At 45.5% G+C, this 26,937-nt stretch overlaps 1 protein-coding gene across 5 annotated transcripts in view; it reads left to right on the top strand.

The window, feature by feature from the left end:
• BIRC6 (baculoviral IAP repeat containing 6) overlaps positions 1-26,937 on the top strand; it is a 403,914-nt gene that overhangs the window by 49,067 nt on the left and 327,910 nt on the right. For all 5 annotated transcript variants that reach the window (XM_069769115.1, XM_069769114.1, XM_069769117.1 and 2 more), the window contains exons 2-9: positions 2,672-2,853; positions 10,349-10,486; positions 16,320-16,513; positions 18,546-18,657; positions 18,747-18,829; positions 21,440-21,662; positions 21,768-21,943; positions 24,488-24,546. In XM_069769115.1, coding sequence (XP_069625216.1) covers positions 2,672-2,853; positions 10,349-10,486; positions 16,320-16,513; positions 18,546-18,657; positions 18,747-18,829; positions 21,440-21,662; positions 21,768-21,943; positions 24,488-24,546 — 1,167 coding nt within the window. The remainder of the gene's footprint in view (positions 1-2,671; positions 2,854-10,348; positions 10,487-16,319; positions 16,514-18,545; positions 18,658-18,746; positions 18,830-21,439; positions 21,663-21,767; positions 21,944-24,487; positions 24,547-26,937) is intronic.

Genomic DNA, 26,937 nt, shown 5'->3' with positions numbered 1-26,937 from the left:
TACATCATCATCATCTCGCGAGATCGCAATGCACTCTTGAGACCGGAGCACGCGAGGAGCATCGGTAAACGTCTCGGCTGGATCCGGGGGCCAACGGAAGGTGAGTATATACCGTAACTATTTTTTATTTTAATTCTTTTTTTTTTTTTTAGTTTCAATGAGTTTTATTTTCTAATTCTTTAGATATGATGCCCACATTGCTATATCCTGCGTGGGCTGTGCAGTATCCTGCGTGGGCTGTGCAGTATCCTGCGTGGGCTGTGCAGTATCCTGCGTGGGCTGTGCAGTATCCTGCGTGGGCTGTGCAGTATCCTGCGTGGGCTGTGCAGTATCCTGCGTGGGCTGTGCAGTATCCTGCGTGGGCTGTGCATAATTGGTTGTGACCGGCCGAATCCTGTGTATTCAATGTATTCTAAAATCTTCATAAATAAACTACATATTCTAGAATACCCGATGCGTGTGTATGTATGTATGTATGTATGTGTATGTGTGTGTGTGTGTGTGTGTGTGTATATACACACACACACACACACACACACACACACACACACACACTGTGAGCCGAAACGTCGCTGCATAAAGATGTGGGCTGAATAAACCTCACTTTTTTTCACTTTGGATTTTATTGGAGTGCTGCCTTCTTTTGCCTTTTTGTATATCTATATATATAATTGTCTAAGGGTTTTTCCGTCTGTCTGTCTGTCTGTCTGTCTGTCCTGGAAATCCCGGCTCTCTGATTGGTCGAGGCCGCCAGGCCTCGACCAATCAGCAACGGGCACAGCGACGATGATGTCATAATGTTTGCCATGGCGACGATGTCATAAAGGTTGCCTCGATCAATCAGCGACGGACACAGTCTGCCGCGAATTCTGGAATCATCATTGTCCATATATTACAGGGACATGCATATTCTAGAATACCCGATGCGTTCGAATCGGTCCACAGTCTAGTGTATATATATATATTGTGTATATATATGTATATATCTATATATATATCTATATATATCTATATCTATATCTATATCTATATATATATCTAATTGTCTAAGGGTTTTTCTGTCTGTCTGTCTGTCCTGGAAATTCCGGCTCAGCATCGACGTAGAAATCCCGCGTCTCTGATTGGTCGAGGCCGCCAGGCCTCGACCAATCAGCAACGGGCACAGCGACGATGTCATAAAGGACGTAGAAATCTCACGTTTCTAATTCAGCGACGAGCACAGTATCGACGTAGATGTCATAATGGTTGCCATGGCGATGAATATTGTAGAATACCCAATGCATTAGAATCGGGGCACAATACATATATATATATATATATATATATATATATATATATATATATATATATATATATTTATAATGTATGTATGTGTTTTACATAGAGGAAAACCCGGTAATACATCTGCCATGTTCTGTAAAATCATTGTGGGAGCCAACAGGATAGAAGGGATGGATTACATACAGTAAAGACAGAATAGGTAGCTACAGTATATAGATGTCAGTGACAAATACAATTAGTGCAGTGTAGCTTACTGTACATGTATTTAATAATAGATTGTTTTTCGGGAAAAAATGTTGTGGGCTCCTGCGCAATTTTCGTAACCAGCAGAGGGAAAGCCGACGGCTGGGGGCGGATGTTTATAGTCTGGGTAGGGGGTAATACCCATGGAGCTTCTCAGGCTATTAATATCAGCTCACAGCTGTATAATTAGCCTTTACTGGGTATTAAATAAATAACGTGGGGTCCCCCTATAATTAATAACCATCACGGCTATGCGGACAGCTGTGGGCTGATATTAATAGCATAGGAAGGGGCCATGGATACTGACCCCACCCCGGGCTAAAAACATCAGCTCTCAGCCGCCTCAGAAAAGGCACATCTCTAAGATGCCCCAATTCTGGCACTTAGCCTCGCTGTTCCCACTTGCTCTGTAGTGGTGGCAAGTGGAGTTGTGGGGTTGATTATAACAGGTGACATCAAGCCCCGAGGTTAGTAATGGAGAGGGGTCAATAAGACGCCCCCATTTCTAACCCCATAGTCCCATTGTAAGAAAACAGACACCCAGAAAAAAGTCCTTTAATTGAAAAAAAGACACTCCTTTAATCTGAATTAAACCATACTTACAAAATTGCCTACTCCCTCAATGCCATCGTCATCTGCGAAAGTGGTAGAAACAAACAGTATTGCTCACCTTTTCACAGAGATGCTTTAAATCCATTTGTCCCACAACGGGTCCAGCTGATACCTCTAGATGTCAGGAAGCATGATGCGACTATGCAGCCCGTCATCCAGCAGACACACTGATCACCGTGTGCTCAGTGTCTTTGTTTGAACTGCTATTCCCTGTCTGAGGGCACCACAAGTGTGAGAAAGTTCTCCTGCTCGCGGTGCCGTCAGACAGGGAATAAAGTTCACAGCCAATGAACTCACTTCACCTATGTGACGTCGGTGCGAGAGCAAAAACGGACCACACCTGACTTGGTAGGGTCACCTGTCCGCAGTGATCAGTGTTATTACTCAGTGCCCTGGAAATATTTTGTTTGGTACAAAGTGATCATAGCTAACAATCATTCTTTAATGAATAATTGGAATTTCAGCTTTTGTTCTAAATTTATATTTATCTATACTTGTTTTATTCTAAAATATTTTATTTTTGTGTATTCAACAGCAAAGCCTGGCGGTCGTGTGAAGTGTCAGTATTTCCTAACTGTGGATAAAGTTATCTTTGTGGATGACTATGCAGTGGGTTGTCGGAAGGATCTCAATGGCATTTTATTATTAGACACCGCACTTCAGACTCCAGTCTCCAAATCAGAAGATGTAGTCCAACTTGAATTGCCGGTTACTGAGGTAAGGCCAGCTTATTTCTCAGAGCACGGAGCTTGCCGGCGTACTGTGCCCAGAGAAAGGGAGTCTTTCCCATTTACCGCACACTGTTTGATTTTGTAATTTTTGACACCGTATTTATGGTGTATTTCTCTCTGAATTGTTTTTCCTGGTGAATTTGCATCATTTTACTTTTATATCTGTTTGACATGAAATGTTCTCATTTGTTTTATAACCCATTCTGTCAATTTTTGCATGTTTGTTTTTTTCCCTCCCCTTCAAGAGTCATTACTTTTTTTTATTTCTCATTCAACATAGCCTTATGATTTTTTTTTTTTTGTGCTCAAGATGATGCCATTCATTTTATATACTATATACTAAAAATGGGGAGACCATTCCAATTGAAGTGAGATGGTGAAAAAACCCTTACAATTTTTCCCTTTTTTTTTTTTTTTTGCTGGGTGGGAGTGGGGTTTGTCTAAGGTTGTATGTTGTATGTGTGTATATTTATTTTTTCTTGTATGTGTTTGTGTCACTGTTTTCTGACAATTTATACTTGTTTTTTTTCGTTTGCCCCAGTATGAGGGCATTTTTGTGCATGCAGCGTTTTCATTTTTTAAAGTTACTATTTTGGGGTACATATGATATTTTGATCACTTTTTAGTGCTTTTTTTGTCAATTTTTGGTGATTTGATAATTGCAGTTTCATCATTTTAATTTGTTTAAGGGAACCTGTCACGTAAAAAAATACTATCAACCCTCATTCTGAGTTTGCCTGACTCCCACAATGAGAGTTTGGCTACCGGGAGGAAATCTCCTATATAATTGTCTAAGGGTCACTTCCGTCTTTCTGTCTGTCCTTCTGTCTGTCACGGATATTCATTGGTCGCGGCAAAACAGCCACGATTAATCAGCGACGGGCACAATCCGGCGGTAAAATGGCTGCTCCTTCCTCCCCGCAGTCAGCGCCCATTCCATACTCTCCTCCAGTCAGCCCTCACACATGGTTAATGGCAGCGTTAATGGACCGTGTTATGCCGCGGTGTAACGCACTCCATTAACGCAGCTATTAACCCTGTGTGACCAACTTTTAACGATTGATGCATATGCAGCATCAATAGTAAAAAGATCTAATGTTACAAATAATAATAATAAAAAAAGTTATTCTCACCCTCCGACGTGCGCGCTGTCCTCGGCAGTGCAAGCGGCAGGTTCCGGGGGCAAGGATACTATGCGAGAAGGACCTTCCATGACGTCACGGTCATGTGACAGTGACGTCATCACAGGTCCTGCCCTCATACCAACCCTGGGATCGGAAGCTGCTGCGTGCACCGCACACAAGCGCCAGGTATATCTTCATTTTTTATTTTAAGTCTTTTTTAACATGTTACATACGTGGCTGGGCAATATACTACGTGGCTGGGCAATATACTATGTGGCTGGGCAATGTACTATGTGGCTGGGCAATGTACTATGTGGCTGGGCAATGTACTATGTGGCTGGGCAATGTACTATGTGGCTGGGCAATGTACTATGTGGCTGGGCAATGTACTATGTGGCTGGGCAATGTACTATGTGGCTGGGCAATGTACTATGTGGCTGGGCAATGTACTATGTGGCTGGGCAATATACTACGTGGCTGGGCAATATACTACGTGGCTGGGCAATGTACTACGTGGCCGGGCAATGTACTACGTGGCCGGGCAATGTACTACGTGGCCGGGCAATGTACTACGTGGCCGGGCAATGTACTACGTGGCCGGGCAATGTACTACGTGGCCGGGCAATGTACTACGTGGCCGGGCAATGTACTACGTGGCCGGGCAATGTACTACGTGGCCGGGCAATGTACTACGTGGCCGGGCAATGTACTACGTGGCCGGGCAATGTACTACGTGGCCGGGCAATGTACTACGTGGCCGGGCAATGTACTACGTGGCCGGGCAATGTACTACGTGGCCGGGCAATGTACTACGTGGCCGGGCAATGTACTACGTGGCCGGGCAATGTACTACGTGGCCGGGCAATGTACTACGTGGCCGGGCAATGTACTACGTGGCCGGGCAATGTACTACGTGGCCGGGCAATGTACTACGTGGCCGGGCAATGTACTACGTGGCCGGGCAATGTACTACGTGGCCGGGCAATGTACTACGTGGCCGGGCAATGTACTACGTGGCCGGGCAATGTACTACGTGGCCGGGCAATGTACTACGTGGCCGGGCAATGTACTACGTGGCCGGGCAATGTACTACGTGGCCGGGCAATGTACTACGTGGCCGGGCAATGTACTACGTGGCCGGGCAATGTACTACGTGGCCGGGCAATGTACTACGTGGCCGGGCAATGTACTACGTGGCCGGGCAATGTACTACGTGGCCGGGCAATGTACTACGTGGCCGGGCAATGTACTACGTGGCCGGGCAATGTACTACGTGGCCGGGCAATGTACTACGTGGCCGGGCAATGTACTACGTGGCCGGGCAATGTACTACGTGGCCGGGCAATGTACTACGTGGCCGGGCAATGTACTACGTGGCCGGGCAATGTACTACGTGGCCGGGCAATGTACTACGTGGCCGGGCAATGTACTACGTGGCCGGGCAATGTACTACGTGGCCGGGCAATGTACTACGTGGCCGGGCAATGTACTACGTGGCCGGGCAATGTACTACGTGGCCGGGCAATGTACTACGTGGCCGGGCAATGTACTACGTGGCCGGGCAATGTACTACGTGGCCGGGCAATGTACTACGTGGCCGGGCAATGTACTACGTGGCCGGGCAATGTACTACGTGGCCGGGCAATGTACTACGTGGCCGGGCAATGTACTACGTGGCCGGGCAATGTACTACGTGGCCGGGCAATGTACTACGTGGCCGGGCAATGTACTACGTGGCCGGGCAATGTACTACGTGGCCGGGCAATGTACTACGTGGCCGGGCAATGTACTACGTGGCCGGGCAATGTACTACGTGGCCGGGCAATGTACTACGTGGCCGGGCAATGTACTACGTGGCCGGGCAATGTACTACGTGGCCGGGCAATGTACTACGTGGCCGGGCAATGTACTACGTGGCCGGGCAATGTACTACGTGGCCGGGCAATGTACTACGTGGCCGGGCAATGTACTACGTGGCCGGGCAATGTACTACGTGGCCGGGCAATGTACTACGTGGCCGGGCAATGTACTACGTGGCCGGGCAATGTACTACGTGGCCGGGCAATGTACTACGTGGCCGGGCAATGTACTACGTGGCCGGGCAATGTACTACGTGGCCGGGCAATGTACTACGTGGCCGGGCAATGTACTACGTGGCCGGGCAATGTACTACGTGGCCGGGCAATGTACTACGTGGCCGGGCAATGTACTACGTGGCCGGGCAATGTACTACGTGGCCGGGCAATGTACTACGTGGCCGGGCAATGTACTACGTGGCCGGGCAATGTACTACGTGGCCGGGCAATGTACTACGTGGCCGGGCAATGTACTACGTGGCCGGGCAATGTACTACGTGGCCGGGCAATGTACTACGTGGCCGGGCAATGTACTACGTGGCCGGGCAATGTACTACGTGGCCGGGCAATGTACTACGTGGCCGGGCAATGTACTACGTGGCCGGGCAATGTACTACGTGGCCGGGCAATGTACTACGTGGCCGGGCAATGTACTACGTGGCCGGGCAATGTACTACGTGGCCGGGCAATGTACTACGTGGCCGGGCAATGTACTACGTGGCCGGGCAATGTACTACGTGGCCGGGCAATGTACTACGTGGCCGGGCAATGTACTACGTGGCCGGGCAATGTACTACGTGGCCGGGCAATGTACTACGTGGCCGGGCAATGTACTACGTGGCCGGGCAATGTACTACGTGGCCGGGCAATGTACTACGTGGCTAAGCATATTCTAGAATACCCGATGCGTTAGAATCGGGCCACCATCTAGTTAACTATATTCCTCGGTTCCATGCCACGGTTTGAGTCACCACTCTGTGCTTAGAGACCGGTGGCTTTAACTTTTGGCCGGGGCACGGTTGCAGCCGCTGCTTTCTAGACAGAGTGGTGACTGAACCCGCTCCAGCACCACCCCTGTGGCTGAACACTGTAGAATGGGGATAAAGCTCACTTCCTCCCGGCAGTGGGGCTCTTGATGTGAGCGATGGGCAGGTTCAGAACGTTAATACAGATGAGCAAATTTGATCGGGTCATGGTTTATTCAGAAAGCTATAGCACTTACCGAATAAGCTGCAGAGGGAACCTGGCTACATGGAGCGCGCTGGCTGATCAGCTGTTCGATGTCGCGGCTGTGTGACAGTCAGGACACTGCATGGAGATTCTGATTGTTGGGCTCTCCATACATGTGTTGTGACTGTCACACAGCCTCGACACCGAACAGCTGATCAGCCAGCGCGCTCCATGTAGCCAGGTTCCCTCTGCAGATTATTCGGTAAGTGCTATAGCTTGCCGAATAAACCCTGACACGATCAAATTTGCTCATTATTATTATTATTATACATTTTTATAGCGCCATTTATTCCATGGCGCTTTACATGTGAATACGGGGCAAATATAGACAAATACATTAAACATGAGCAGATAACAAGGCACACGAGTACATAAGGAGGGAGGACCCTGCCCGCGAGGGCTCACAGTCTGCAGGGGGTGGGTGAGGATACACTAGGAGAGGGAAGAGCTGGCTGTGCAGCGGTTCAGTAGGTTGAGGATCACTGCAGGCTGTAGGCTTGTCGGAAGAGATGAGTCTTCAGGTTCTTTTTGAAGGTTTCTATGGTAGGCGCAAGTCTGATGTGTTGGGGTAGAGAGTTCCAGAGTATGGGGGAAGCACGGGAGAAGTCTTGGATGCGGTTATGGGAAGAAGAGATGAGAGGGGAGTAGAGAAGGAGGTCTTGGGAGGATCGGAGGTCGCGTGTAGGTAGGTACCGGGAGACCATGTCACAGATGTATGGAGGAGACAGGTTGTGGATGGCTTTGTATGTCAGTGTGAGGGTTTTGAACTGGAGTCTCATCTGTATTAATAACGTTCTGAACCTGCCCAGCACTCACATCAAGAGCCCCACTGCCTCTAATTATTAATGTATGGATTAACCCCATATTTGCAGGTTAGTGTTTTTTTTCACTTGACAGGTTCTCTTTAAGGGGCTAAACAGCAGAGATTGGGGCTAGCTCTGATCGCCGTTGTAATGGGCAGCTTCTTGCTGTATGGCACATCTGGCACCTTCCCTGTGTATAGTATAGCAGGATCAGGTACCGAGCCGACTCCATATACCCCCACTGGTTGCATGATGTGATAGCATGTCTTGTAACGAGGATTATTTGTTCATGTCTACATGAAGTAATAGAATATTAATTACTTGAATCATTGTGGCGATATTAACCAATTCACTCCTGGGCCGTTTTCAGATATTTTTTTTTCTTTTTTTTCCTGCCCTTCTTCCAAGATCCATAGCTTTTTAAAAAAAATAATTCTGTCAATATAGCCGTCAATATAGCCGTTTCAGGGTTTGTTTTTTGTGGGACAAGTTGTACTTTTGAATGGACCATTCATTTTACCATATAGTGTACTGCAAAATGGCCAAACAATGCCAAGTGTGGTGAAATTACAAGAAGTGTAATTCCACAATTGTATTTTATTTACCATGTTCACCATATGGTAAGACTGACCTGGCAGTATGACTCTCCAGCTCCGTACGAGACACCCAACATGTATAGTTTATTTTTATTTACCGTATTTTTAGCACTATAAGATGCATCGGGCCATAAGATGCACCCCAAATTTTGGGGTGGAAAATAGCAGAAAAAGATTTTTTTAAGATGAGGGTCCATCTTATTATTCGAATTTAAGGTATATTACCTGAGAGTCGGCGGTGGTACAGGGGGGACACAGAAGGCAGGGTCCCTCCCTCAGGAAGCTGGCGGCAGAAGTGGGGCACTGCTGCAGTCCCGTGCGATGCTGCAGGTCCTGTGTCGACTGTGAGGTCCGAGCCTCAGGATGCTGGCGGTGGCAGAGGTTTAGTGATGCTGTGGCTGTGGGCGGTGCAGAGTGCACCTGAGCAGGGTCCCTTCTTCAGGATGTGGCAGCAGAAATGTGGCGGTGCCGTGGCCCGGTGTAAACGGTGAGCAGAGAGCATCACCGGTTTCCTTGTGGCCATCTTCCTGAAGCCGTAGGCCGCCCGAGGCTTCAGGAAAATGGCCGTCAGATTGAGATCTCGGTGGCCATTTTCCTGAAGCAGTGCCGCTGAGATTTCTATCTGCAACGTGCTGCCTCCATTGGACATTTTCCTGAAGCCTCCGCTGGCCTACGTCTTCCGGAAGATGGCCGCATCCACGTTTCTGCTGCTGGCATCCTGAAGAGGGGACCTTGTTCAGGTGTACTCCGCACCGCCCACCGCCGCGAGCATCGCCACACCTCTGCCATAACCCCCAGGTAAGCCTGCGTTCGCACTATAAAACTCACACCCCATTTTCCTCCCAAATTTTTTGGGGAAAAAGTGCATCTTATAGTCTGAAAAATACGCTAAGTGGTTAAAAAAATTCAGAAATTTCTATGTAAAAAACATTTTGGGGTAGATACGATGTTTTGATGGCAATATAAAATGCAATGAGGCAATTCTGCAGCGGCCAAAAATAGTAATACTGACTTATGGGATTTTTTTTGTACATTTCTGAATGCAGCAATACCAAATGTGTATTTTTTTTCTTTGAACTTGGTGTTTTGTTTTTTTTCCTCCATTTTTTTTTTAAACTTTTTTTTTTTCTTCACTTTATTTAATAGGCCCCTTTGGAGACCTGAAGTGCAATCCTATTATTGCCTGTGCTATACGCAGCACACCCAGCGACCACATAACTGCTGGGTCAGGAGCAGGGAGTGCTGTTAGCGCTTCCTACTGCTGTTTGCACAGCTCTTGTAAGCGCCATATGTACAGCGATCAGGCATGAGGCTGTGGCTTGTGTTTGGGCAGCTCGCCAGTGTGTGACAGCGGTCTCTGTGCTCCTGCAGCTACATGATGACGTGCCGTAGCTTTACTATATGGTGATGTTTTAGAACTTCGACTGCCCAAAAGTGGTTAAGTTATAGGTGGTAATTAGTGATGCTATCCGAGTGGCTTCGGCATGGGCAAAACATATGTTTCGAGTCCTCGCGTCCAGTCTGCCTTTTAAACAATCATTGCATGTGTTGCGGCTATCGAACAGCCATGAGACATGCAGGCGCTGGGACTTGAAAATATTATTTGAGCACGCCAAAGTCATTCGGTTAGCACCCGAGCATGCTCGGATAACACCTTATCGGAGCACGTTCGCTCATCACTAGTGCTAACACTTGCCACGAGTGTGCACCAAGCCCCGTTCAGAGTTCTGGTATGCCGCTGGTTAGCTTCCCCACTTTCCTGCTTTTTCTTGCATGGCTCGGTTTATTCAGTATCTCTTGTGTTTTCCACCTCTGTCTTCTCTTTTCATTCTGATACACGATAATGAGGCTTTTAATATGACTGAATTACAGGTGCAGCAGTTGTTATCAGCTTGCCTGGAGAAGATCGATGTGTCTAGTGCTGAAGGTTATGATCTCTTTATTATGCAACTCAAAGATGGCTTTAAAAATACCTCACATGAGACCGCAGCGAATCATAAGGTTGCCAAGGTAAGAAACCCTTAGTTTGGCTCTATGGATGGAAGGTGTTAGTAAATTACTGACCGTGAAGGGATTTCCTTCCATCCTGGGTGTGCTCGATTATTATGGTTGAGTCCTCGCGGCTGCATGTTTCCTGTTAGGCGATCCCCACATGTGTTCAGGCTGTCTAACAGCCGCGAGTCGTGCAGCTGCAGGGACTAGAACTACGAGCACTCCCGAGACACTCCGATAACACCCAAGCATGCGCGTATAACACCTTATCCGAGCACGTTCGCTCATCACTACTTGAAACCATTGGCTAAACATTCTCAGTAAAGTGCTTATATTTTTCTGACGTATTTAGTAAATTCATGTGTCAGACGGACAATGTGCACCTTCTTCAGTGTCAGGCTCGTGCTCCGGTTACACGCAGTTTTGCGCTCAGACAACAATTGTACAAACATAAGAAAGAAATCATGTTAGACGCCCGATGTCTAGAAATAAGTCTATACGAGCGCCATTATCTGTGCCTGTAATACCACTTGAGTAGTTTCTCTGATATACAGTCTTCCTCATTTTGATTATAGCGTCACGTTAGGGCAATAATGCTGCCTTACATCTAAAACTATGTGACTGCCATATGCTTTCTGGAGAAAGCAAGGAAAGCTTTCCTAATTGATGATATTTTTCCCATTATGGTGTCCTGTATTTTGGCACAAACTATTTTAGAATGCTTTTATAAAGACTTGAAATATGAAAGGGTGAGATCAGACTTTGCTTTTGGCTACTTTTTAGGTTTGTGGTTTCCTTATATAAATCTACTATATAAAGCTGAATGTGTGTGTGTATGTGTGTGTGTGTATGTGTGTGTGTATGTCCGGGATTGGCATCTGCACCGTCGCAGCTACAGCCACAAAATTTTGCACAGTCACACGTCTGGACCCCGAGAGCGTCATAGGCTTCGTTGTGAGGTGAAATTTTAACCCCGTGAGTTCCAATTCACCAAACAATTTTGCCCCTATCTACATAATGGGGAAAAAGTGAAAGGAAAAGTGTTGGAAGCGTCGCAGCTACAGCAACAAAATTTTGCACAGTCACACGTCTGGACCCCGAGAGCGTCATAGGCTATGTTGTGAGGTGAAATTTTAACCCCGCGCGTTCCAATTCACCAAACAATTTTGCTCCTATCTACATAATGGGGAAAAAAGTGAAAGGAAAAGTGTTGGAGGCGTCGCAGCTACAGAAACACAATTTTGCACAGTCACACGTTGGGACCCTGAGAGCGTCATAGGCTTCGTTGTGAGGTGAAATTTTAACCCCGTGAGTTCCAATTCACCAAACAATTTTGCCCCTATCTACATAATGGGGAAAAAGTGAAAGGAAAAGTGTTGGAAGCGTCGCAGCTACAGCAACAAAATTTTGCACAGTCACACGTCTGGACCCCGAGAGCGTCATAGGCTATGTTGTGAGGTGAAATTTTAACCCCGCGCTTTCCAATTCACAAAACAATTTTGCCCCTATCTACATAATGGGAAAAAATGAAAGGAAAAGTGTAGGAGGCAAATTGACAGCTGCCAGATGTGAACAAGGGGGACTTAAAGAATGAGAGCGATGGCGCCAAAGAGTATATACCGTACAGTTGCTAAGGTGGGGCCTCGACATGGGATACTCACCACACACGGGGATATGAACACACACAAAATGCGCCGCACACTACCACGTGCTTGAACACATATTACCCTCAGCACACATTTCACCACAAATACACCAACCTCGCCACATAAAAGTCAAAACACAAAAGTCGCCACTCAAAACTCACCACGCGCAGAACTCGCCACATGCAAAAACTAGGCTCTTGCAAAACTCGCCACATGCAAAAACTAGGCTCTTGCGAAACTCGCCACAAGTGCAAAATTCTCCTCATGAAAAACTCGCCACACGCAAAACTTGCACACGCGGAAAAATTGCCACATGCACAAAAGTTGCAACACATGCAAAAGTTGCCTCACACAAAACTTGCACATACTCAAAAGGCACCACACATAATACTCGCAAAGCGCAAAACTCGCCATGCGCAAAACTTGCTGCACACAACTTGCTACACTAACTTGTCACATGTAACTCGACACACAAAAAGTTGCTACACGCATGTTGCTACACAAAACTCATCTCACAAAAGTCGCTACATGCATGTCGCCACACGCAACTCAACACACACAACTTGACAAACGAAACTTGCCCTAAAACACACACAAGTCTGGTATTATCCTTCAAAAATAAAAATCTGATTAATAAGCAGACAAACTACAACAAATGTACCATATAGGAAATACGGCAGCTGTCAGTCACATGACCTGTCTATTATGTGTATGCGTGAGCTAATATATACTGCCAGGGGGAGGGCTTCCTGTTGGCTGGGGATTTATCAGGCTGCCAATTTAGCTTTCAAATACTGAGGTAAAAATACTGAGCAAATAACGTGTGAACGAGGTCTAATACAGGAGGAGATGACACACAGGTATATACTATATACAGGGGAGATGACACACAGATATATACTATATACAGGAGAGATGACACACAGGTATATACTATATAGAGGAGGAGATGACATATAGGTACATATATATACAGGAGGAGATGACATACAGGTATATACTATATACAGGAGGAGATGACATACAGGTATATGCTATATATAGAAGATGACATGCAGGTATATACTATATACAGGAGGAGATGACATACAGGTATATGCTATATATAGAAGATGACATGCAGGTATATACTATATGCAGGAGGAGATGACACTCAGATATATACTGTATACAGGGGAGATGACACACAGGTATATACTATATACAGGAGGAGATGACCTACAGGTATATACTATATATAGAAGGAGATGACATTCAGGTATATACTATATATATAGGGGAGATGACACACAGCAGGTATATACTATATACAGGGGAGATGACATACAGGTATATACTATATACAGGAGATGACATACAGATGTATACTATATATAAGGGAGATGACAAACATGTATATACTGAGGTGATGAGGTGAAAATTAGGTGTGAGGTGAAAATGAAAAGGTGTGAGTGCAAAATGAGAGAAGTGAGGAAAAATAGTGGAGTGATCAGAAAATGACAGATCTGAGGTTGAAATGACAAGTGTTAGGGGGGAATGAGAGGAGTGAGGGAGAAAATGAGAGATGTGAGGGGGAAAATGAGAGGCGTGATGGGAAAATAAGAGAAGTGAGGTGCTATAACTAACCACAGATATTTACTATGCCCAGGCAACGCCGGGCTCTTCAGCTAGTAATAATAATATAATAATAATAATGTTTATTTATATAGCACCATTAATTCCATGGTGCTGTACATGAGAAAGGGGGTTGCGTACAGAGTTATAGATAACGTTTACAGTAAACAAATTTACAATGACAGACTGGTACAGAGGGGAGAGGACCCTGTCCTTGCAGACTTACATTCTATGGGATAATGGGGAAGAGACAGAAGGTCGGGGAGGCGGCCGCTCTGGTGGTGGTGAGGCGGCAGCTCTGGTGGTGGTGAGGCGGCCGCTCTGGTGGTTGGTGAGGCGGCCGCTCTGGTGGTTGGTGAGGCGGCAGCTCTGGTGGTGGTGAGGTGGCAGCTCTGGTGGTGGTGAGGTGGCAGCTCTGGTGGTTGGTGAGGCGGCAGCTCTGGTGGTTGGTGAGGCGGCAGCTCTGGTGGTTGGTGAGGCGGCAGCTCTGGTGGTTGGTGAGGCGGCAGCTCTGGTGGTTGGTGAGGCGGCAGCTCTGGTGGTTGGTGAGGCGGCAGCTCTGGTGGTTGGTGAGGCGGCAGCTCTGGTGGTTGGTGAGGCGGTAGCTCTGGTGGTTGGTGAGGCGGCAGCTCTGGTGGTTGGTGAGGCGGCAGCTCTGGTGGTTGGTGAGGCGGCAGCTCTGGTGGTTGGTGAGGCGGCAGCTCTGGTGGTTGGTGAGGCGGCAGCTTTGGTGGTTGGTGAGGCGGCAGCTCTGGTGGTTGGTGAGGCGGCAGCTTTGGTGGTTGGTGAGGCGGCAGCTCTGGTGGTTGGTGAGGCGGCAGCTCTGGTTGTTGGTGAGGCGGCAGCTCTGGTGGTTGGTGAGGCTGTTGGCTTTTCTGAAGAGATGGGTTTAAAGCTTCCGTCCGAAGGATTCGAGGGTGGTGGATAACCGGACGTGTTGAGGTGTGGAATTTCAGAGGATGGGGGATATTCGGGAGAAATCGTGAAGGCGGTTGTGTGAGGAACGAATAAGTGTGGAGGAGAGCAGGAGGTCTTGGGAGGATAAAAGATTACGTGAGGGAAGATAGTGGGAGATAAGTTCAGAGATAAAGGGAGGGGACAGGTTGTGGATGGCTTTGTAGATCAGTAGTTTGAACTGGATTTGTTGGGGAATTGGGAGCCAGTGGAGGGATTTGCAGAGGGGAGAAGCAGGGGAGTAGCAAGGAGAGAGGTGGATTAGCCGAGCAGCATAGTTGAGGACAGACTGGAGTGGTGCAAGAGAGTTATAGATTATGGCCCTGATTCATGAAACCAATTTTGTTAGTATTCTGGTGTAACTTGCTTTGAAAAGCTGCTAAATGTTGGTGTTTTTACAACAATTTCCTCCCGATCAGCCAAAATGACTGGTGCAAGGGCATGACAATCCAGTTTGTCCAGTTCATGACGAGTTGAGCTATTCCTTGCAACAGAAATCTTACTCTAGTCAGTACTGGAGTAAGATTTCTGGTGTAGCGCAAGGAGGCACATGCCACTGGTCAGTAGCTGCTTGCCTGTAATTTTATACTGCAGTCCTCAGTTCATCTTACTGTCATCCCCACATCACAAAAGCCTAAATTCTCTGAAATTACGAAATTCGGTATAGCATTTCTGCATCACACAAATTATGACCAGTTGTCAACCAGTATCATTAAAAATTAAAACTATTGGAAATATTTGTGTTTTTTTTTTTTTGCCTGACCTTCAGAATGTTTAGAGGGAAAACGTAACATTACAAATACAGTCCAATTTTGCACTGGATGGGATAGAGAAGAAGGTGAATGATCTATAGGTTTGTTGTAAAAGATTCAATATAACTTTTATGTTATTCATTGGAATCCCTGGAATGCATGAGTCCAGGGGGCGGATCTACTAGTGATTGCAGCCATCTCTGAATGCATCGTCCTACAGGTCAGATTGTCAATCACTGAGTAGGGACTGCCCCCTAGACTCATATGTACAAATACCAGGGATTTTGATTAATAAAATGCAAGTTTTACTGAAATGTTTTCCACAAAAATGTATATTGATCTGATCATCTCCTGCTCTACAACATCCTGCCTGTAGATCAGATACTATCATCAGCGTGACAAGTGGCTTTTAAACATTGGACACTCCCTCTAAAGGGATATTTGCAAGGTTAAAAACTCTTCCCTGTCCTTCAAATAAGAGAAAACTTCCCTATTATTGGGCGTCTGAACTTTGGGGTCTGATCCTGAGAACCGAGGCTTTAAATAAAGCACTCCCATGTTACTTCAGCAGTGGTTGATCTTGTACGTTGCTGCTCCATTCATTTTTCTCGGATAGCCGAAGATAGCTGAGCGCTGCGTTCGGCTGGTCTCAGGACTCCCATCAGAATGAATGGAGCAGCAGTGTGCGTGATAGACCACCACTCCATTCACATGGAGCTTTTTATAGCCCCGGTTTTCAGGATTTGTGGGGTCCCACCAATAAGATCCGTGGTGATCGGAAAGTTGTCTTTTATTTGTGGATAGGGGATAACTTTCCAACTTGAGAATACTCCTTTACCTGAAAGCTGTACTTAGTATTAAGTTTGTGAATGTTTTTTTTTTCAGTGGGCGACGGTCACATTTCATCTTCCTCATCATGTTTTAAAGTCGGTAACTGGTGCCATTGTGAACGAGTTGAAGAAGATAAATCAAAATATTGCCGCCCTGCCTGTAGCATCTTCTATAATGGACAGACTGTCCTACCTACTACCTAGTGCAAGGCCTGAGCTTGGTGTGGGACCTGGACGATCAGTAGATCGGTACGTTGTACACATGGAGGTGTCATGTATCTTACTTGGTATTAAAAGGGAATCTCATCAGGTTTTTGCCACCTAATCCTGAAAGCAGCATGATGTAGATGCAGAGACCCAACAGTGTCACTAAGGGTACCGTCACACTATACGATTTACCTACGATCACGACCAGCGATATGACCTGGCCGTGATCGTAGGTAAATCGTAGTGTGGTCGCTGGAGAGCTGTCACACAGACAGCTCTCCAGCGAACAACAATGCCGAGGTACCCGGGTAACCAGGGTAAACATCGGGTTACTAAGCGCAGGACCGCGCTTAGTAACCCGATGTTTACCCTGGTTACCAGCGTAAAAAAAACCAAACAGCACATACTTACATTCTGGTGTCCGTCAGGTCCCTTGCCGTCTGCTTCCCGCACTCACTGACTGACTGCCGGCCGTAAAGTGAAAGTGAAAGCACAGCGGTGACGTCACCGCTGTGCTCTGCTTTCACTTTACGGCCGGCAGTCACTGAGTGCGGGAAGCAGACGGCAAGGGACCTGACGGACACCAGAATGTAAGTATGTGCTGTTTGTTTTTTTTTTTAGTTTTGCGCTTGTAACCAGGGTAAACATCGGGTTACTAAGCGCGGCCCTGCGCTTAGTAACCCGATGTTTACCCTGGTTACAAGCGAACGCATCGCTAGATCGCATCGCTAGATCGGTGTCACACACACCGATCTAGCGACGCCAGCGGGAGATCCAGCGACGAAAGAAAGTTCTAAACGATCTGCTACGACGTACGATTCTCAGCAGGATCCCTGATCGCTGCTGCGTGTCAGACACAGCGATATCGTAACGATATCGCTGGAACGTCACGAATCGTACCGTCGTAGCGATCGAAATGGCAGTGTGTGACGGTACCCTTACTGGACTGCTTAATGTAATTTTCATGATCTTCTGATAAAACAGTGGTTTTATCATTAGAAGACTAGTAAATTTGTTGCCATGTAAACCTCCATATTAATGAGCTCTGTATAACCCCTCCCCCACCACCAAGTGACCGCTTTTTGCCCATGTGTATTGAACACAATCAGTGATATGGGCTGGGTTATACAGGGCTCTGCATTCAGAGCACTGCTAGATCTACCGCAGAGAAAACCATGATTATCAAAATGAAAGCATGCAGAAGAACAAGTGATGCATCACAGGAATCAGGGTCTCTGCCTTTGAAAAAACCTAGTGACTGATTCCCTTAAAATGTTTTGTTTGTTTTTTTCACTTTATAACGGTTATCTTAAATAAGGCAAAGGGGATCCTACCACACATAATGTGACATATCGAGATGAAGGCTTCCACAAAGTTTTAAAAGAACTTGTCAGCTATTTTCTTGGGCAAAAAAGTGGAGAAAAAGCCCTCAAAGATGCATAATTTTAGAAAAAAACTTAGTGGATAAAGCTACTGGAATCACAGTAGCGTATAATAGCAGATGCGATATGCTAATGACCCTCGGCTCTGCAGCAAGCGGAAGCGGAGTGTCAGTTCTCTGTACTCCGATCCTCTGACATCAGAGAATCGCACCACAGGTGCGGAGGAGACGAGGAAAGTAATGTCTCCATCTTGGCGTATATCGGAATGCACTGGGATGACATCCGAGTGCAGTCCGATATTTCACATGCAACCATAGACTTGTATGGGTGCGAGTGAGCCGAGTCTCATTGCCAATCACAGCATGCTGCCATTGTTTGCTGATGCCAAATCGGCATGAGCAAATAATCGCTGATCTGCTCTGCCCCATAGGATAACATTGGGCCGAGTGCTATCCGATAAAACATCGCCCGGCACTCGGCCGTGTTATACGCTGGTGTGGCCCTGGCCTAAAGGAGATGTAGGTCAGAGAGCAAGAAATGTGTGTGACTTCTGTTTTCTTGTTTGGAACAGACTTCATAAATGCTGTAAATGCTTCTGGCTGTAAAGACTAACAAATTGTAATCACCGTCCTTGAGATGAGCTGTTTTTTTGCTGAATATTCACCAAAAGATCGCCTTTATCTTTCTGCTAGGTCCTTGATGTATAGTGAAGCAAATAGACGAGAGACGTTCACTTCTTGGCCTCATGTTGGCTACAGGTGGGCTCAGCCGGACCCTATGGCTCAAGCAGGTTTTTACCATCAGGTGAGATCCAGTCTAGTACCTGAACAGTCAGTTCACTTTCTTATGACCATTTATACATTTTTTTTTTTTCTCTTTTTGTTTCCTTACAGCCAGCTTCCTCAGGAGATGATCGCGCCATGTGTTTCACATGTAGTGTATGTTTAGTTTGCTGGGAACCTACAGATGAACCCTGGCAAGTGAAAATTACGTTTGCTTTAATAAAACATGTCCCCTTGTGAAAATGCTGTTCACCTTCAGATATAATATGCACATAAATGGTTACAAAGCAGCCCAGCTGTCTTACTGAAAGTCCGGCTACGGGGAGAAAATGAACTTCTTTCCTTCTAACAGCTTTTAGTTATAGGGGCGGGCACTGTGTGGCAACAGTCACCGCTCCGTATGCAGTGAGCGCAGCTGTAAAGGCGCCCCAGCCCTTTGATTGACAACTTGCTCTACACAGATACGCTGCATAGCTGGCTGTCAAAGTTCCTGGGCTGCTTACAGTATAATGAGCTGTGACTGTCGCCGATCTGTGCACGCCCCTATGACTGAAGACCGGCGAGGAAATTTTATTTTCACCCTGTACTTTTTTATGTGGCCAGGAAGCATTGTAATTCTATTTATGTACAGTTTAACACTATATTTGTAGTTAAATACACTGTGTGCAGAATTATTAGGCAAGTTGTGTTTTGATCACATGATACTTTTTATACATGTTGTCCTACTCCAAGCTGTTCAGGCTTGAGAGCCAACTACCAATTAAGTAAATCAGGTGATGTGCATCTCCGTAATGAGGAGGAGTGTTGTCTAATGACATCAAAACTCTATATAAGGTGTGCTTAATTATTAGGCAACTTCCTTTCCTTTGGCAAAATGGGTCAGAAGAGAGATTTGACGGGCTCTGAAAAGTCCAAAATTGTGAGATGTCTTGCAGAGGGTTGCCGCAGTCTTGAAATTGTCAAACTTTTGAAGCGTGATCACCGAACAATCAAGCGTTTCATGGCAACTAGCCAACAGGGTCGCAAGAAGAGTGTTGGGCAAAAAAGGCGCAAAATAACTGCCCATGAATTGAGAAAAATCAAGCGTGAAGCTGCCAAGATGCCATTTGCCACCAGTTTTGCCATATTTCAGAGCTGCAACGTTACTGGAGTAACAAAAAGCACAAGGTGTGCAATACTCAGGGACATGGCCATGGTAAGAAAGGCTGAAAAACGACCATCTTTGAAGAAGAAACATGGATAAAACATCAAGACTAGGCCAAGAAATATCTTAAGACTGACATTTTAAAGGTTTTATGGACTGATGAAATGAGAGTGACTCTGGATGGGCCAGATGGATGGGTCAGAGGCTGGATCAGTAAAGGGCAGAGAGCTCCACTCCGACTCAGACTCCAGCAAGGTGGAGGAGGGGTACTGGTATGGGCTGGTATCATCAAAGATGAAATTGTGGGACCTTTTCGGGTTGAGCATGGAGTGAAGCTCAACTCCAAGACCTACTGCCAGTTTCTGGAAGATTTCTTCAAGCAATGGAACAGGAAGAAGTTGGTATCGTTCAAGAAAAACATGATTTTCATGCAGGACAATGCTCCATCACATGCCTCCAACTACTCCACAGCGTGGCTGGCCAGTAAAGATCTCAAAGAAGAAAAAATAATGACATGGCCCCTTGTTCACCTGATCTGAACCCCATAGAGGACCTGTGATCCCTCATAAAATGTGAGATCTACAGGGAGTGAAAACAGTCCACCTCTCGGAACAGTGTCTGGAGGCTGTGGTGGCTGCTGCACGTAATGTTGATTGTAAACAGATCAAGCAACTGACAGAATCTATGGATGGAGGCTGCTGAGTGTCTAAAGAAGGGTGGCTATATTGGTCACTAATTTTTTGGGGTTTTGTTTTTGCATGTCAGAAATGCTTATTTCTAAATTTTGTGCAGTGAGATTGGTTTACCTGGTGAAAATAAACAAGGGAGATGGGAGTATATTTGTTTTTTATTAAGTTGCCTAATAATTCTGAAAAGTAATAGTTACCTGCACAAACAGATATCCTCCTAAGATAGCCAAATCTAAAAAAAACAAACACTCCAACTTCCAAAAATATTAAGCTTTGATATTTGCATCTTTTGGGTTGATTGAGAGCTTAGTTGTTGATCAATAATAAAAATAATTCTCAAAAATACAACTTGTGTAATAATTCTGCCCACAGTGTAGTGTTTTTTGAGGTGACAGGTTCTCTTTAAATAGCTATATAAAAGTGAACTTCTATTTCTGTAATGTTCCCATATACCTTCAGTAGTTGAAGCTGTTCTGCAGCTATTCCTCCTGGCTCCTCGTACACATGCACACTCTGTTCTGCCTGTAGAGGCGAGAGAACGCTTCCTCTACAGACCTCTACCAACAGTTTATCTTTTTTGAGACCACAAGGATAGGGCACTGAAATGCAGCATGTCTGATCATTTTTCCCCAACGTCATCTGTTTAGGGAGAGTCTTGAAACTAATTTATGCTTTCGATAGTATACTCTTCCACTAAAATCAGATGACTTTCCTACCTGGATCTATCTTAGTCACCCCTATGGCTGGCAAGTAGAATTATTTACCCAATGTCGACAAGACATTTTGTTTTAGGAGCATTCAGGAAAACCCTGCGAACTGTCAAATAGTTGGGGCAAGGATGTGTCCTACCTACGTTTGTCATTGATTGTTCGGTTTAGTCATGTATTAAATGCACTTGTTTCTGTTAAGTGATGTGTATAGCTTGTAATGTGTGTGAAGAACTTCTTGAATTTTTATTTTCCACCCTCAAGGTCTGAACATGAGAGACATTCCCCAAACTGCCCATTTGTAAAAGGAGAGCATACTCAGAATGTACCCCTCTCTGTCACTCTTGCAACATGTCCTGCCCAGTTCCCCTGCACAGATGGCACAGACAGAATTTCCTGCTTTGGGGTAGGGAACTGTCCACACTTTCTTGCTGCTGCAACAAAAAGAGGAAAGATTTGCGTGTGGGATGTATCTAAGCTTATGAAGGTACTCACTCTCTACAATTCTATGATTAATCGGTAACTAACGACGAAGATCAGTAATTAATCCATGTTCAATCTTACGTTTCATCTTTTTTTTTTTTTTTTTAAGGTGCACTTAAAATTTGAAGTTAATCCCTATGATCCTGCAATAGTGCAGCTACTCGTTCTCACTGGTGACTCAAGTACCACCACTGCAACCACCACGGTGGAGACTCAGAGACCACCGCTTGCTTGGTTAGAAGATTCATCCAGCTGTTCAGATATCCCAAAGTTAGAGGGAGACAGGTGATAATTATACAATGTTATTATAATTATTATTTCTATTCCACCAACATATTCAGCACTTTACATCTCAGAGGGTTCTTGTATCGAAAATAAAGACACTAGAGTAACACATTCAACAGATACCAAGAGGAGTGAGGTGTCTGCTCACAAGCTTACTACCTATCGCGAAACAAGGGGGGACATGACAGGTAAAAAGTGCCGGTATTACATCGTTCAGCCATCAATATAATAAGTGTATTGACATAATGCTGCATGAACCGGCCACCAGCCCATGTCTGTACAAGATGCTACTGGGAATCAGATCTGGACTGACAGAATGAGAATCTAATATATAATTTGCTAAAACGCTTTGTCACGAACTGCGCCTCCACAAGTGACTAAAACAGCACCGCTATTCCGTCGGGAGGTCAGCGGCGACACAGCCAGGAGATGATCTCCCTGCTGCTCGCATCGAAACTACGCTGCCCGCCATATTGGAACACCCAAGTTATGGGTATTCTGATATGGCGGCCGGGATTCATATCCCCCTCCAAGCGCGCTGAACCGCTCAGTGGCTGAGCGGCGCGGGATTCAAATCCCCCGCCAAAGCCGTGCGGCACTGCTCCTTGGCTGAGCCGCTTGGCTTTGGCGGGAGATTCAAATCCTGCGCGCCACCACTCAGAGTGGTGCCACGCTTTGGTGGGGGATTTGAATCCTGCGCCGCTGAGCTGCCGCCGGCTGAGCCAATGAGCGGTGCGAGATTCAAATCCCCGCCAAATCCGTGCGGCATTGCTCATTGGCTCCGCCGGTGCCGAGTGGGATTTGAGGTCCCCCGCCAAGCCTCAGCCAGCGGGCGGCTCAGCCAATGAGTGACGTGGGATTGAAATCCCCCACCAAAGCCGCGCAGCACCGCTCATTGGATGAGCCGCCAGCAGCTCAGCCAATGAGCGGTGCCGCACGGCTTTGGCTCCCGATGCAATAGCATCCGGCCTATTTCTAGGAGTTACCTAAGTGAGGTGAGGCAATAGGCCAGTCTAAAGAAATGTGTTTTTAGGCCACGCTTTAAAGGTTCAGGGTATTGGGAATTGTCCTGGGTAGTGCTTTCCAGAGAATTGGTGCAGGTTATTGCTACCACATCTGAGAGCAGCATGATTGATGTAAGGGAAGAAACCATGAATCTATTGATGTCACTTACTGGGCTGCTTTCTACAGTTTGGATAAAATCAGTTTATTCGCCTCATCAGTTCTCTGAATGCTGAGTTCTGTATTACCTCGCCTACATCACAGATTTGATAGTTTTCTGTCTGTGCAATGTAAACACTAGTGATAATCTTCTGATTAAACAGTGATTTTATCCAAAACTACAACAAGCAGCCAAGTAAGTGACATATCTCTGGACTCAGGGTCTCAGTCTTTCTGCTGCTGCTCAGGTTAGGTGGAATAAAGCTGTTTACAGATTCCTTTTAACATATTGCATATTCTTTTCCCACATATCTGCACAGTGGGCTTGGGACTCTAGCTTATCTTCCTATTACAATGTCTGATAAAGACAAATGTGAACCCCACTGACTTCAAGTGCTGTGGTTAAAAAAAACAGATGCAGCACTCTTGTTAGATTCTCGGTGCTTACCCTGTTGTCTTTTGTCAAAATATTTACGCTTTAATATTCCCTAGATATGATGTGACCATCTTATTAGAAAATCTTGATTTACAGTGTTAATAAAGGAACACTTCAGGGTAAGGCAGTAGATGCACCGTGTTAGCCTAGTTCAGGTCATAGGAGGGCAGTACTTAATCCGAGGATGTCTCGGGTGATTTTGGATCACGGTCAGGCACACTGCCCCTGCCACAGATATGGTGACAGAATCTTCAAGGCTAAAGAATCCAGTAATAAGCAGCACATTTTTAGCTTCAATCCCTTCTGTAATGGGAGGTGACTGGGACCAGTGATCTCACATTTACCATCAGTAGGTTTTGTGCTCCGTTCCTATTCACATCAGTAGACGTGATGTCTATTCAGAAGTCAGCAGCGCTTGTTTTTCACTTGTTGGGCAGATAACATATATTTCCCACACGTGTCAAATTGTGGAAATTCTGAATAGAAGATGGTCGTGTACGGCCGGGTGTTAGGATCCACTCAGTAGTTTTGCCAGCTTTGAATAATGACTGAATTTGAGAAGACCTGTTGATAAGTTATCCACAATAAGAGGGAACATTTCCATTTTGCTACTTATTTGTTCTGTTCACAACTGTGGTGGGAAGAAGTTTGATTGTAACAGGGACTGATCATGTGCGGTGCTGTCTGTCCGTCCTTCAGGCGGTAAAGCGAGCGGCAGGCTGCATGCTTACAAGCTTCTTTTCACTGAGGAAGAACAAGGCTTGCTAGACCCCAGTTCTAGTTTGGGGGAGGGGAGGCCCTGTGACGAGATATTTATTACCTATGCTGAGAACTCTGTTGTGGGATAACCTTTTTAATATAAGCATTTAATCTCTAACTTATTCTTCATGTTTTTCTTTTTTTTTTTTTTTTTTTTGCTAAACACATTTTATCCATTTATATTTAAGTGATGATTTGTTGGATGATTCAGATAGTGAAGAGCGCTCAAGATCTGATTCTGTAACAGGTAATGTTTTTTCAGAATATCGTTTTAAGTCCGTTTAGGTGTGCTAATGCTGATATACAGTCAATATACAGGGAGTTGTGATATGATACAATACACTTCATTGATCCCGGGGGAAATTACAGTATCACAGCAGCAGTACAAACAGCAGTACATAAAATATTTGGACACAAATCTTGCATAGGTATACCAACATTACATAACAAATAAATGTGGGTGGTTCAGGTATGTAAATCACTGTTAATTGACATACATAATAAAGCCATGTGAGTAAAACCTGTCAGAGGTTCACACTTTAAAGGGAATCTGTCAGTAGGATCAACGCTCCTTTGCCGTCTCTATGGGACATGTAGATCATAGGAAGCTGAAAAAAATGATACCGATATATGTGATCTGACTTTTTATTCAAGAGAAATACTTGTTTTTCTTAATATGTAAATGAATTTTTAACATCTGTAGGCCAGACATAGATGTACATGAGAATCTGCCTCCAGAGATTATAAATGGAAGGGAGAGTTACCAGTGTGAGACATGTAATGACTGACACTTTGCTCTGATAATGACACGCAGCTCTGCAGTGACATCAGACCTAACACCGTACAGCAGGAGTGAACTTGGTCTCATTACTCACACTTGCAGCAGCACTTGTCCTCTCACAGTGCTGACAGCTCTGCAGTAGGGCTGTGCCGGAGTATAACAACACAGTACAGCAGAGTTGAACCTTGTCTCTTTCTTGTCAGCTCTGAACACTGCCTCTTCACACATGCTGGTTGTCTGTGAGAAGGAAGCTGAAGCACTTTAAGGCTGTGTGCACACGTAGCAGATTTTTCGCGGTTTTTCGCTATAAAAACGCTATAAAACCGCGAAAATAACGCTCACATTAAGCATCCTATTTAATAGAATGCAATCCGCATTTTTTGTGCACATGCTGCGTTGTTTTCCTGAGCAGAATCGCATTCCAGAAAAAACGCAGCATGTTCATTAAATTTGCGGAATCGCAGGGATTCCGCACACATAGGAATGCATTGATCTGCTTACTTCCCGCATGGGGCTATGCTCACCATGCGGGAAGTAAGCAGATCATGTGCGGTTGGTACCCAGGGTGGAGGAGAGGAGACTCTCCTCCACGGGCTGGGCACCATATAATTGTTTAGAAAAAAGAATTAAAATAAAAAATAGTGATATACTCACCTTCTGATGGCCCCTGGAGTCTTCCCGCCTCTCAGCGGTGCACGCGGCCGCTTCCATTCCCATGGATGCTGTGTGTGTGAAGGACCTGCGATGACGTCGCGGTCACGTGACCATGACGTCATCGCAGGTCCTGCACACAAAGCATCTATAGAGGAACGGAAGCCGCCGCTTGCATCCTTGAGATCGGCTGCCTTCGGAAGGTGAGAATAACCATTTTTTTTTTTTTTATTATTATTTTTTAACATTATATCTTTTTACTATTGATGCTGCATAGGCAGCATCGATAGTAAAAAGTTGGTCACACTTGTCAAACACTATGTTTGACAAGTGTGACAACCTGTCAATCAGTTTTCCAAGCGATGCTACATATCGCTTGGAAAACGCTAGCATTCTGCAAGTTAATTATGCTTGCAAAACACTAGTTTTTAGCAGAAATATGCATGCCGATTCCGCATGCGATATACCCACGGCAGGAGTTGCAGAATTGCCGCAGAAATTTCCATGGCAATTCTGCGACGTGTGTACTTAGCCGTAAGGTCACATGCAGTGCAAAAGTGTTAGTACAACAGAAGTCAACTCATGTCTCATCACATTATTGGCCATGCTGTACTGTGCTGTACAGCAGTGTGTCAGCATAAGAGCAGACAGTCATTAATTGGATCACACTGCTAACGCCTTTCATTTATAATGAGCCCTGGAGGCAGATTCTTGGAGATCTGTATCCGACCCATAGATCAAAGTTTTTATTTTCTTTAATATATGTCATCATATTTATATGGCACTGTGCACTTGCAATTACTAATTTTGCCTTTCTACCCAATTAATTCTTCTCTTTTCTCTGCTCTATGTAGAAATAGGAAGTCTTTTGTCGCTACGTGACTCCCTCCTCCCCTCCCTGACGTAGACTTACAGTGACTCATTACTTATGCAGAGAAAATTGACCTCCTGTTTCTACATACAGCTTAGAAGGATTGAGCTAGTCAGTTTTTAATGACGTGATGTCATAGACCTAATGGAAAATGGAAGAATTGACTAGGTAGAAGGGCTTAATGAGGGATCATAAGTACAGTGTTATATAAATGACTAATATATTAAGAGGATATCAACTTTGATGGGAGGAGTGCTTCTTTAACATGTCATTATCATATAAAAAAAAGTGATTATCTTTGGCACAAAACATTGAATCGCACATGTCGAGGTATA

The sequence above is a fragment of the Ranitomeya imitator genome, chromosome 5 (assembly GCF_032444005.1).
Source record: "Ranitomeya imitator isolate aRanImi1 chromosome 5, aRanImi1.pri, whole genome shotgun sequence".
NCBI lineage: Eukaryota > Metazoa > Chordata > Amphibia > Anura > Dendrobatidae > Ranitomeya > Ranitomeya imitator.
The sequence above is the reverse complement of the archived record's forward strand: the minus strand, read 5'-3'. Positions and strand labels throughout refer to the sequence as shown.